The sequence below is a fragment of the Mizuhopecten yessoensis genome, unplaced genomic scaffold (assembly GCF_002113885.1).
Source record: "Mizuhopecten yessoensis strain PY_sf001 unplaced genomic scaffold, ASM211388v2 scaffold4359, whole genome shotgun sequence".
Taxonomy (NCBI): domain Eukaryota; kingdom Metazoa; phylum Mollusca; class Bivalvia; order Pectinida; family Pectinidae; genus Mizuhopecten; species Mizuhopecten yessoensis.
In genome coordinates, this window is record NW_018405506.1 from 1,565,624 (window position 1) to 1,580,311 (window position 14,688).

The following is a 14,688-nucleotide window of genomic DNA, read 5'->3' on the forward strand; positions in this document are numbered from 1 at the left end:
GCTTGGAAATACTCTTAGACGCACTTTTGATTCCTTTTACTATTAATAAAGAATGATTTATTTTTGGGTTCTGGTCAATTAGAAATGAGTTCAGTAAAATTGATAATGAAATTAACATCATCATTAAACATTACATTACAAAAACAGATGTCTTGAAACCACATTTAACATAAATTCTCTTATCAATTTATTGAAAGACCACCACAACGTCAAAAAATACATAGCAACCGCTAAAGGTGTTGCTTCTCTTGAAAGTTTTAACAGAGAGTGGGGAAAATGGAAAAAAAAGTTTTATTTCTTTAAACTTAAATTGAAATGATTTCTATATCTAGACCCATTCATATCGATTAATGGACTCTTGAACTCTGACAGTTTTATACTTGTTTTGAATAGATATTACTATCTTTGAGCAAATGTTGCCAATAAAACAATTGTCGATGATTTAATTTCAACTTTTTGATTTTTGGAAGGCCTGTCTCTCTCAAATCTGTCGTCCTTGTCTCTGTGTCGATTGTCTTTGTGCGTATGTCTGTGTGTCTGTCTTTGTATGTCTGTCTATCTGGCAGTTCTTGCCTGTGTCTTGTTTGTCTTTGCCTCTGTGCACATGTCTACTTTTGTTTTGTCTGTCTTTGTTTTTCCAGTAATTATCTGTCTGTCTCTATTTCTTTCTTTCAATAAAACCACAACACATGACTAATAGGATTAGTGTTTATTCCAATGTTTTGAAATGACATCTTGGATAGATTGATAACATATGCGCTAATACATATATACTATCATACTAAGGTAGTTGCTTGTGTATAATATATTGAATGATAGTGTGAGAACTATTCATATACATTTTTTTTAAATGTACATCATGTATAGAGATGAATATTTTGTACAGAACTGGTGTATATGAAATGTTAAATTATGAATGTTTCTTTACAGATGTATGGTGTATATGAAATGTTTAATTATGAATGTTTCTATACAGATGTATGGTGTATATGAAATGTTTAATAAGAATGTTTCTATACAAATGTATGGAGTGTATGAAATGTTTGATATGAATGTTTCTATACAGATGTATGGCATGTATGAAATATTTAAGATAAATGTTCTATACTGTTGTATGAATGTTTCTGCAGAAATGCATGGTGTGTATAAAATGTTTAATATGAATGTTACATACAGTTGTATGGTGTGTATGAAATGTTTGATATGAATGTTTCTATAAGGATGTATGGTGTTTATGAAATGTTTAATAAGAATGTTTCTATACATATGTATGGTGTGTATGAAATGTTTGATATGAATGTTTCTATACAGATGTATGGCATGTATGAAATATTTAAGAGAAATGTTCCATACTGTTGTGTGAATGTTTCTACACAAATGCAGGGTGTGTATGAAATGTTTAATATGAATGTTACATACAGTTGTATGGTGTGAATGAAATGTTTAATATAAGTGTTTCTATACGGATGTATGATGTGTATGATTTTTTTTATATAACTGTTCTTTACAGGTGTATGAAATATTTGATATACATGTTCCATGCAGATTTATGGTATCTATGGTTTGTATGAGTATATATGAAATGTTTGAAATAAATATGTCATAAATTAGCATGCTCTGTTATGATCATGATAGTACACACGATCAGTAAGTCAGATTAATTTTTCTACAGACCCAATGCTTAGAAAACTGGGTATATGAAATGAGTATGGTTAACATGAAATGTGTATGGTTAACATGAAATGAGTATGGTTAACATGAAATTTGTATGGAATGTTTAGGATGAGAGTACTGTGAAGTATGTTATAGTCTCCCAAATATTGTCATGTGTATGTGCTTTGAAAAACTGAATAAAAATATAAATAAAAAAAAATTAACGTATGCGATGACAACCGAATTTTAGCAATTTGTTTTATATTTTGTCATCCAATAGGTTTAATTAAATACTGTTTAAGACAAAAAATACCACATATCCATTTATAAAGAGAACACTTAGCAGATGAATTAATTAAATCTAGACACTCCTGTTGAAAAATGTCATGCATTCTACATTTAATGATATTCAGAATTTGACCTTCATTTCCTTCTGTCAGCCATAAATATCACAAACCTAACCTATATAATTCATTTCTTATGTTATTTGTCCAGTCGCTGCCCTTTTCAATCATCTCATCGTAACAAGCCTTTAAAATGCAATTGTCCGAAATTCTAAGTTTGAGCCAATATTTGAAAATTCTAAATTTCCTTATCATTTGTAAAGGTAGTCTCCCTAATTCTTGATAAATCATTACATTAGGTGTGCATTTCTTAATTCCCAAAATTCGTTTACAAAAATTCAAATTCACTTTCTCAATATCTGGAGCTTTGTGAAAGCCCCACATTTTAGCTCCATAGCTTAGGACACTGCACACAAAAGTATCAAAAACGCTAAGTTGGGTTTCAATATTGAAATATTTCCTTTTAAAAACATTGGATACAGCATATAGTGCTTTCCTACCTTGTTCCGCTAATTTCTCTTGTGTAATACTAAATTTACCATTGAATTTCATTAGAATTCCAAGGTAGCTAAAACTATCAACATTTTCTAAAACATTACCACCATAAAACCATTTTTCTTTCTCCTTCAACTTACCACCATTCCTAAAAATTTTAACTAGTTTTTTCAACATTAACAGTTAGATTCCATTTCTTAGTGTATTGTAATAGTGTGTCTAACATTTTTTGCAATCCCTCTGCCGATTCAGCTGACAAAACCATATCATCTGCGTACATTAGAAGAAATAAGTTAATAGTTTGGAGTTCTATAGAAGGACAGTTATCAGTTAAAAATGCATCTCACAATCATTCACATAAAGAGAAAATAAAATCGGTGACAATATTTCGCCTTGGAACAAACCATTTCTGCATTCGAAGAAATTAGACACTGAATTGTTGAATTTAACACAACATTTTACATCATTATATAAAGAACGTATCATATTTAACAATTTACCTTCTACTCCTTCCTTAATTAGTTTAAACCACAAATTCTGTCTGTTAACAAAATCGAAAGCTTTCTTATAAACTATGAAACAACAATAAAGCTTCTTATTCTTCTTTAAAGTTCTATTAATTAACGATTGCAAGACAAACACAGCATCTATGGTTTACATATGTTTTCTGAAGCCAAATTGAGCGTCACTTATTTTAGAATAAGCGGTATCAAATTCCATAAGTCGATTATTTAAGGTTGCTGTAAATATTTTGACTAAAAACTAACTAGAGTAATTCCTCTATACTTATTTGTGTCATTCTTATCCCCCTTTTTAAATAGTGGAATAATATTACCTATTGACCATATGGAAGGATAGTTACCAGATTTGAAAATTTTATTAAATAATTTGACAAGACAAGGTAATAAAACCTCTTTACCTTTGATAAAAAAAAACTCATTGATTAACAAATCATGGCCACATGTTTTATCTGTGCTTAAGTTATTGATTACTTTATTAACTTCTTCTTTAGAAATGTCAATGTCCAGTTAATAAAACATAGCTTGAGGTATATCATTAGTGGCATCATAATTTCTCAAAACCTCGGTTACAGCCTCATTTTCACGAGGTTTCTTGGATGACAAATTACTAAAATGTAGATAAAAATCATGTTCATCAAGTGAAGACTTCACATTATTCTTTCTGCTATTAAAATATCTATAAAAATGTTTTGGATTATATTTTCTCATGAAGTTCAACATGTCACCTTGATGTGTTTTGTACTGCCTCTTCAACTTAAGTTCCATTTTCTTATAACTGCGTTTTTTCAAAACAAGTGCATCATGATTTTCTTTGTTCTTACATGAATTGAATGTAAATAAAGCATTTTTATATTCCATATAGCGAAGTTTGCAAATTTCATTGAACCAAGGTTTATCTTCTTTGCCTTTTTCCTTATAATCGCCGTACATAACAACACTAAGAGGTAATAATAGTTATTTCAGAAGATCAGTATTTTTTTAACACTTTAATTGATACCAATTTGGCTCACATCATTAATTACTGTCACAACAATAAGATAACTCGTTTATAACAAGACCCGACCAGTCGGGCAACTGGGCCAATCAACGATACACTGTAATATTGACACTACGTAAACAGCTTGTAAAAAAATCAATAAGGTGCTAATGATGACCTTGTGTAGTACAGGTAGGGACACATACATTTTTGTAAAAGGCTACTCGGAGTCAAGAAGAGTACGTGTAATAATTTAGTTTATTGTGAGTTAGGAAGATTACCATTGTCTGTATGTAGAAAACTGAAAATTTTCAAATATTGGTTAAAATTAAAAACTTCGAATAATTGCATTTTAAAAACATGTTACGAGGAAAGAATTTTGTCAAATGATAATTGGATTCTTGATATCCGCACAGAACTTAACAAATTAGGTTTAACTTACCTTTGGGGAAAATGTTAGAAATGATAGAAATATCTATACAATCATTGAGCAAAGACTTTTTGACTTTTACCGGCAGGAAATATTAACTAATATCCAAACAACTCCGAAAGGATTCTTTTATCAACATCTAATAGACAATTTCTCTTTGCAATCATATTTAATAAAACCAATTGATAATTCATATAAAAAGACTTTAGCTCGCTTTAGACTTAGCTCTCATAATTTAAATATTGAACAGGGAAGATATAGAAACCTTCCTAGAGAACAAAGATTCTGTAACTTATGTAACTCTAATGATATTGAAGACGAATTTCATTTTATATTAAAGTGTAACTTTTATAACGACTTAAGTCGCGAGTTTATTAAGCCTTTTTATTACAAACGACCAAGTGTTTTCAAATTGATACAGTTATTTACTACTCAAAACATTAAGGAATTAAATAAATTAGGAAAATTCCTGTTTTTAAGTTTAAAACGTCGTAATAACACTGTATAATATTTTATCTCATTTTTCCTGTAAATGTTCATTTCAGTATACCATATTTGATAAGATATTTGTATTATGTGTATATTGTGTAAAAAAAAAGGTGATTGTGCCCGTTCATTTCCTTTCCTATGTGATATAAATTATATGGTAAATTAATCATAATTAACAACTTCGAAACATCGACGAGTATTTTCTATATCGTAATATCACTGTCACTAACGTCAGGTGTAACATCGTATTTATTACACTATGGCAGTGTATTTTATTGTTTTTTTTTACTGTTCTACTAGAGAGTATTTATTCGTGACATATGTGCGATACAATGTATGTAACTATATTAATCCAGTTATCATTACCTGTAACGTACGTCATTGAAAGTTACACTATTGTTATGCTTGCACTGTATCGGAACCTTACGATGTTGGTGTATTGCAGTGTAAAATGCTGTCTCTTATTATATGTCATTTTGAAGTACTGCACGATTAATGAATATTATTGTATACATGTATCATTGTAAATTTGTAATATACTGTACTATTTGTATGTCTACTATCCGATGTGTGTTACGCAAGGAATAAAACAATCTGAAATCTGAATCTGACACACAATAAAATCCAAGAGTTATGTAGCAACGGAACCGTTGACCCGAGCGACAGACAATTAATACCTACTCCATTACAATAGCGTGAATTTGATAAGAGGCTGTCAATGTACCATTAGTTGTGTTGTTCCATTAGTTGTGTTGTAATGAACCCCAATCGGTTAATGTCGGGCAAACATGGGCAAATGAAAACCCTATATAATAACGTGAGGTCAACATGTACATGTGTGGATCAGTCAGAGACGTATGTATTATACGTCTCTGGTCAGCTACCTACATACTTAAGGTATGACCATGATAATGTAGAACATTGTAATGAAGATCGCTACACTTCTACCTCCTTTAACGCATTGAACAATGCTCTACTGTTCAATATAAACAAGAAAGTATTGTCACGTATTTAGAATCACGTAAGTGTACCTCTCTCGTAAAACATTATGTGCAGAAGAGTGCATAATGCAGAGTTCATTAGTACCACGTAATAACAAATTAAGTACATAACATCGTAATACACCAAAATAATCACTAACAAGATTAAATTGATCACTCCATGACTTACTATCCTCACGGAATTAGATCTTAGTCCGTGCTATCCTGAAGACGTTACCGTTTGACAATAACACCATGATAAATCATCATCCATACAAAAGATTAATCTACAGCTAAAATAATAAAAGTCACAAATAAGATATCATAAATATCACAGTTAGCTAGAATATCGCGCCGTCCACCTATTTCGTCTTTGCGTATTGCAGAGTTGTCTTCTCTTGTGAGCAGGTGTTGATTGTTACGTCATTGGTTTGTGTGAGAAAATGACGTCGTTTTCTCAAAAAATGATGACGTTACTCCCACAAACCAATGACGTAACAATCAATCCCTGCTCTCAAGAGAAGATAACTCTGCAATACGCAAAGACGGAATATAGGGATGTGAGCAGGGAGATCACTCGCATAGAGTACAGGATTCAAGGAAACGGATCTTGTATCCCTTTTAAAATGTGTCCGACTCGCGATCATGTCCGACTTACGATGAGTTTACCCTACCTATAATAATCTAAAGGAAAACATAGATTGTAAAACTTCACGTCATTGTATGGACACTTAATAAGTATCCGACAAAGAGCGTTATATAGTCGGCTTGATATATATAATATAAATTGCAGACGAACTCTTGGCACTTCTATACATTTTATCATGGATATAACATATAGTACCCGTCCATGACTACTAATAGATAAAACAAACGCAAAGAAACGTCTGTACCATACACGTTATTTTTTAAAAATTCCATGGGCACTTAATTAGTTCTAATATTAAAAACAAGCCTCCTCTGTCCCGGCCGGCGCAATATATAAAAAAAAATCTCTCGTCGTCAGAAAGCTATATGTTATCGCAGCTATCTCGTATAACGCTGATATATCACGAAAGATATTTACTGCAAACTTCATCTCCGTTCTATATAAAAACAACAGTTTCTGAAATATACATAACCCTGATAACAGTTGACAGTACGGAATTCAAATCATGCTGTTTCAATTACAATGCAAGTTAATGTACATGTATTCCAATAGTTGGAAATTTCATACCCTATAGGATTACCCCTGTAACGTTAACAAAAATCAGGCAAGTCCATAGTCACTCTGGCATCACGCATAAATACATTTATAAAGTACGAATGTCACAATATTGCTTTTGGTTTGTTTGTGTTTTACGTCCCATTAACAGCTATGGTAATTTAAGGAGGCCGGACCACAGGGACCTGAGAATTTGTTACAGCTATAATAAAAGGTGTTGAGAGTAATTCTACATGTTTTAGGGGTTTAGATCGATTTCCTATAAAAAATGACACCCCCAATGATCATATATAGGAGAAGGGCGGAAAGCTCTCGATGTCGAAATGTCGACCCCATGCCATAACTTTCTTGCATCAAAAACAACATTTCTAGTTGATCTACGGGAAAATGCTTAGTACCGATAGAAAGATGGATAATTTTTCTTTTGAAAACCTCATATATGCACGTAAAATGTATTCTCCTTCCGTGGACATGAACTCAGTTTCCTCCAAATACACACGCCATTTCAGAGATTCAAAGTTTTTCGCAGTGTTGAAATATGAAGTGTTGGTTGGTTTAGCGAGAAATGGATGCACTTCGAATTCCAGCCAATCACACCACTGGTCTCGGCACGTTGCTGACGTTAACTTCGATCATTAATATTCAAAACAAGTGGCAGGCGCTGAATGCGAAAAACTTTGAATCCCTGAAATGGCGTGTGCATTACATTAGGAGGAAACGGAGTTCATGTCCGCGGTAGGAGAATATATTGTACGCGCATATATGAGGTTTTCAAAAGGTCATTTTTACCGAAAGTCGATCTAAACCCCCAAAACATGTAAAGTTACTCTGAACACCTTAGTTTAGGTCCAAATATAGCTGTAACAAAATCTCAGGTCACTGTGAGGCGGATTTCCCGGAGAAAACCACCGACCTACGGCCAGTAACTGGCGACTACCTCACGTAGGTCTCGAACCCGCGACCCATTGGTGGAGGGCTAGTGATAGCAGAATGTCATACGCCTTACCACTTGGGCACCGAGGCCCCATATACTATACTGCGATCAAAATAAATCCAGAAAGTCAGATATTGTTATAAAATCCCATAAGAATGTTCAATTAATCCATAAGAATATCACAGTTTTTGTTTTCAAATTTCATAAGAATGTCAAATTGAATTCACAAGAATGAAACAGTTTTGTTCTCGAATTCCACAAGTAAATCGATAGAAATTCACTTCGTCCTTTTCCTCAACATCTTCGGCATTCCTTTCATTTTGTGTATCTTATGGTCGTCGATTTCTGTCTTGAGTTCTGAGAAAAAGCTCTACCAATCTAACTCGTCGGTCGATGAAGGTCGTCCATGGATTGTTTCCTTGAATATCTGGTACCTTCCCGTTACCACAGAGTTACCCCACGTATTGGTCGATGAATTAATAAGTTGAATCGTGAATATCTTTCACGATTGGGCTCCGCTCCCTCATATAAAATTTAAGGATAAGCTTACATATGTAAATGTAATTTTAAATTGATGTATCCAGGAAACATCAATTATAACGAATGGTATCTAAATTTAAAACTACATTTACATATGTAAGCTTATCCTTAAATTTTACCACGCGAGGTTTCGTATTTTTTAGATCCATAATGGTACTGATCACTTGTGCATTCGTTAAAATGCCAATAAGAGACTCTTATATATAGAAGAAATGTTATCGCTTTATTTTTATTAGTTTCTACAGGGATGTGTACACATCCCTGGTTTCTATAGTATCTAAACTCGAATTAAATTTGTTAAAAGGGGAGGGGTCGAACATTTTATGGATGCCCGTTATAAGCGGCACTGTATATACACCAATCATGAATGTACATGGATAATGAAAATTGAGTGTCCTAAATGCATCGTTATATTAATTTTCCAAATATGAGATTAAACGGTTTTCGTCGCATCGACGGCGCGAGACTCTTTAATTGAGATTTCCCGCATGCGAAATAGTCCACGTCCTCCATTTTGATTGGGTTAACACGGGAATTCTCGACTTCGTTCGCGCTGACCAGTGTTTTGATATGTTTCATAAGTAAACATCGGGATGTCAGCTATACCTATAGACATTTGAAATTCCTCTGCGATTTGTAAAGTCGGTTTGACATGTGAACTCATGAATGAATATTTTAAGAACTACTTTTTATATGCGCAGTATTATTAGGAGGTGTTGCAGGGCACTTCCGGTAACAAAAGTCTAACTTTAGCTGAGTTATCGAGAAACCTATTTCTGTAACTCAGAAGAAAGTAATGGGCTATTATGAAAAAGGTGATACTTTTCTTCACTGTCATGGTTTTGTTCTCATACAAAATCCAGGGTTTACATAGATATTGGAACGACAACACTGTGAACGGGAAGAAATATGGCGAGTTTTCCGATGAGGAGAGAGTGGAAATGTTGGAGGGAACAAAACGTATGTTTCATTTCGGATACGACAATTATATAAAGTATGCTTTCCCGGACGATGAACTTAATCCAATTTACTGCACTGGACGGGGACATGACCATGCCGATCCGTACGTATCACACTGGAACCGACAAAAACATTACTTATTATGAACAGAAGAATGGTGTTAAATATAGGCTTTTTCGATTTTTGGGATTTGCCAGCAAAATTAATATTGTTTAACATGTTACTTCGTTCATAAGATAATTTGCCATAAGTGTATTCAGTTTACTATATGCACCTAATTATAATCAATAGTCACAGTTTCTGTCTTAGATATTTAGATTGCGATCGTTCAAGCTACATTGTAATTTGTAGCTGCATTTTGTTAAGCCCATATCTATAGTATTTTTCAGCATATTCCATTTAATTTGGAAAAATAAAATGCATGGGTGGTGTAGTGGATAGTGCACTTGCCTTTCACAAAGGCGGCCAGGGTTCGATTCCCAGATCGGACGTGAACATGTATGGGGTTAGCTGCGATAACGTAGCTTTCTGACGATGAGACATTTTTTTATATATTGCGGCAGAGCGGAGAGTAGGCAGGGAATGAATATTCGTTCTAGTATGGGGTCACCTGCCCGATGACGTGGGTTTTCTCCAGGTGTACTCCTGTTTCCTCCCACAATAAGACCCCTGCCTGCCAACATCCGGGCCAACAAGAGTGATTAATATAAGTTGAAATAACTTGTTTCATAAATGAAATTAATTAATTTGTTATTAAATAAGCAAAGTTTATTTTTTTTAAATGGTTACAAATTTTGTATTTATAGATATTTGTAATGATTGTCCAGGTACATGTTGAGGCAAGGTAAAGCCTGAGAACCCATGGTTTTGAAAGTAGCCCTGTCATATATGGTAATACAATGTACCACACAAGGAAATTATATGCCACTGGTTAGTAATTACTAAATTAGCCTACATCATGTCTGGATGGGATTTTGAACTGTATCAAATTGCAAAAAGATTTTTGCATAAAATTATAAACAATGTTGAAAGGTTAAGGATTTCCCATCAAATACAATACATTGTTATTATTAATAACATTTCATATATATGATAGTATACTGATGTTTGCATAATCAGACAAATGAGTGAAGTTTGTATGGTGTTCAATTCAATAAACAATAAGATTTTCTAATAAATCAAGTTATATTTACTTTCTTCATGCTAACAATTAGTTATCACATTTCCCAGCATTGTTAATCTATAATTGCAGGTCTAATATCAACATCAATGATGCTCTGGGCGACTATATACTGACACTGGTGGATTCATTGGACACCCTAGCAGTATGTATCGCTAAAACTGTAACGGAACTGGACTGGGTCGAATGTCGGCGACGAGATAGCTCAATTGGTAGAGCGTCTGTCCAGAGTTCGAAGGGTCTCGGCCCTCTCGGGTTCGAACCCTGGTCTGACCGTGCATTTTTCCTCTCCTGTTACAGTGGTGTCTGTGACCAACCCTTGTTTCAAGCATTTGGTGTATGCTTGACAAGGGGAAACCCGGACCTGGCTTGTAAATAGTTGTGTCTTCGGGGGCAACAACTTAGAAAAAGGAGGGAGGAATGTAGCAGAACTGGACTGGGTCGATCGTAGGCAACAGGATATAGCTCAATTGGTAGAGCGTCCGTCTGGAGTTCCGAGAGTCCTGGGTTCGAACCCTGGTCTGGCCGTGCATTTTTCCTCTCCTGTTACAATGCTATACCTTAAAATGTTTTACACTAGCTATTTGTAACACTCCACATTTACACAGACTGATGTATATTTAACATACATGTCAAACTGGACATTTTCATATAATCGTGTTGATCTGTACAAACCGGTATTCTAAACAATTGGTAGCCAGTTGCATTTGAAAGTTGGCGATTAGTGGCTGTTAGTTGGCAACTTATACCAGCAAACAGCTTCTGTAATGAGAACACTGATATATATGTAGACTGGCTAAATGTTACACATTCTTTGTTTGATGTTTGTCAGTTTTATTGTTTTGTGTTTGACAGATAATGGGTAACAGTTCAGAATTCAAGAGAGCAGTTAGTCTGGTGGTAGAGAATCTCTCATTTGAGAAAGCCAACACAATCCAAGTCTTCGAGGCAACCATAAGGTTAGTATCTTCATTTTACACCAATTGTATATTTCAAAAAAATATTTGAATTCATTTGTTTATCAAAGACAAATGAAAACAAAACTTAGTAAATGTTACCACTTTAAAAAGAAGTTTATTTATTAAATGAAATAAGCTACGAAATGTAAAAATATCTTAATTCATAAAAGGAATGAAATTATAATCTTGATATATATTGATTAAATCATGGATGTTATACATGTATCTGTTTACCAGTCTTTTATGAAATTACTGTAAACATGAAAGTTTGTTTGTGTTTATTTATTTGTACAAATATTCAATAATCTGACTTACAGTAACTTTTGCTGTTTCAATATATCTGTGAAAGCTCTCAGTGGCAATACAAAACAAGAGATAGATAATCCTAAGTTTGAATGGGAATGAGTCATTTTGGTGAAATTTACATTGAAATGAAATCATAGGGGATGTTTATTTCAAAATTAAAGAGAATATAGGAAAGATTATTCCTGCTGCTTATGGATATTTTAATCATAAATGCATTTACTTGACGTAAAATCTCATCTCGGTTTTTGTGTTTTTTGTTAACATTTCATCATTATTGCCCTATACCGTGTTAGCCATACTTCTTTACCAAATAGATAATTACTGTGGAGATGTGTTATTGTATGCAGGGTCCTTGGTTCTTTGTTGTCCGCCCACCTCATCATCACCGACCCTAATCAACCTTTTGGAGACATGGTCCCTCCTCAATATGACAACGAGCTTCTTTCATTGGCCAACGACCTTGCCACAAGACTGCTTCCAGCTTTTGAAAACACAGCCACAGGAATTCCATTTCCCAGGGTCAGTCCACTCTCGGGGTTATTCTCATTATAGCATTTTGTCTTCATTTTGTTCCTAAATTTATAATATAAATTTATTACTTTACTTTTGTGATTATTTTTTGAATGATGATTAATTTTCAGAGAATTTGAATTCACCAAATATAATTATAATACCTCATTTCTAAACAATGACTGTTAATATCATTATGATCTGCTCTCCTTGTAAATTAATATTTAGATAAACATCAAGCAAAATATAGTAGATCAACTACAGTATATGTATCTATAATGTGGGCAATTTTGTTTTCATACACCCACATTTTAGGAAACTTGATGGTTAGCACTAGCTATAGAACAGAATAGGGGTCTAATCTTCCGTAAATTTACCATACATGCCATATGGTATACAGGGCTACATAAAAAAATACTAGCATGTGGTTAGTTTATAACCTGCTGGTCATTTCAGGTAGAAGATACTTATAATGTCAACTCTTATTCTTTATTTCATATCTATCTATAACAAATCTATGGATCATAATGGCATGTACACCTTTTGTTTGAACAGATTGTTTACATTTGTTTCCTTCATCATGTCGGTAAAATCAATGTTCACAATGTGTTCTCATTGAACATTTTTAACTCATTTATCCCTGAAATTTCGTAATGAAATATTCCACCTTTGAATTGGAAGAGCTCAAATGCGTCTTCAGGGGTGAATGTAATATTTTGAAAGGGAGATAATTCTGGAAAAAGTTTCATATTGATTATATGCCCCTTGAATTACTGCAATATTGATAATATAATGTCTGTGCAACAGATGTCGCTAAAACAAACTAAGATCTTGTTTATGGGTCATCTAACTCCATAACATTTTATATAATTGTATGGTATTCATTCAATAATGGGAGTTAAAAGGAGATTCATTTATTTGTTTTAAATTTGTATAGAAAAAAAAAGATAGAAAAAATGAATTTGATATACTAAAAAAAAAAGAAAAAATTGTAGATGTACTAACAATATAGAAGGTAGAATAGAGATCTAGAGATGTATAAATAATCTTGTACCTGACACGATTTGCTGTAGCTGATTGGAGCTGTCTATTTTATGACAGGTCAACTTGAAGCATGGTGTGCCAGTAAATAGCGTTAACACAACTTGTACCGCTGGGGCCGGTACTCTGGTGCTAGAATTTGGTGTGTTGTCACGATTACTGGGAGATCCGACATATGAAGCCTTTGCACGGCGAGCGGTGAAGAGACTTTGGTCTTTCCGTTCTAATGTAACAGGGATGCTAGGTAAGAACTTAAGTTTAAGAGAAAAGTTCTTATGATAAGGTAATAGAAATACATAAAGTGTGAAATTTACGTAAAAATATCAAATGACATCGAAATGTCATTATTGAAAAGAATTCAAATGCGGTAAGAGAACAAAAATAAATTGAAGTACCAGGTAGCTTTTACCTAATGGCCATTCTAGAAATATTAGGGAGCATGGAGACATTATATTTGTGAATCCCATCACCCATTTTACACTTAATGTTGTAATATTCTTTCAGAGTTTTTTTTCTTTCATTGTGTCTCATTTCCATAAAATAATTCCACATTACAACTTTTTATTGAAAAGATTAGTGTTGTCCTGATGATCGACTATAGTCGATATCTTATCGGAAAGGCAAACAATTCCCGACAATCGATTATGAGATGTCAACATCGATGATTGTTTTCAAAACCGGAAGTGCGAATTCTACTTTCATTTTCACTATTAAAGAGAGAATGAGAATTCTATGTCATTTTACTCTTTACTATAACTTCTTACCAATCATGCTATTTAAATATAATTAATTGCAAAAAATATGTAAAGGATATTAAACTGTTCATCAATAATTGAATAATGATTGTTACGCTGAAATGATATGATAAAAAATAAAGATGCGAAACTATTTGGAAAAGTTGAAATTTCATTAGTAGTATTAATAAAAGGAAAACCCATGCCATTTTTTTTAAGGATTATGTAACGGTAGACTAACTGATTAATAATCGAAAATTGATCTGTTGACACTAACCAATTATATCCGATCATCGATGTTGAAATCTCAACCGATTCCCAACACTAATAAAGATCTAGAGAATGGATTTAAAAAAAATGAAACTGACACTCTGATCATCAATTAGTTTATAATATGTGATGGAGATGAAATGTATGAAAATAATACCCCCC

The 14,688-nt window shown here is 33.2% G+C and overlaps 1 protein-coding gene across 1 annotated transcript in view; it reads left to right on the forward strand.

Annotated features, from left to right (window-relative positions):
* Nucleotides 1–9,073: 9,073 nt before the first annotated feature.
* Nucleotides 9,074–14,688, forward strand: part of LOC110448849 (ER degradation-enhancing alpha-mannosidase-like protein 1) — a 13,440-nt gene continuing 7,825 nt past the window's right edge. Inside the window, exons 1-5 of the mRNA XM_021495320.1 lie at nucleotides 9,074–9,629; nucleotides 10,779–10,851; nucleotides 11,562–11,665; nucleotides 12,319–12,490; nucleotides 13,583–13,766. Of these exons, the coding sequence (XP_021350995.1) occupies nucleotides 9,373–9,629; nucleotides 10,779–10,851; nucleotides 11,562–11,665; nucleotides 12,319–12,490; nucleotides 13,583–13,766 (790 nt within the window). The 5' untranslated portion in view covers nucleotides 9,074–9,372. The remainder of the gene's footprint in view (nucleotides 9,630–10,778; nucleotides 10,852–11,561; nucleotides 11,666–12,318; nucleotides 12,491–13,582; nucleotides 13,767–14,688) is intronic.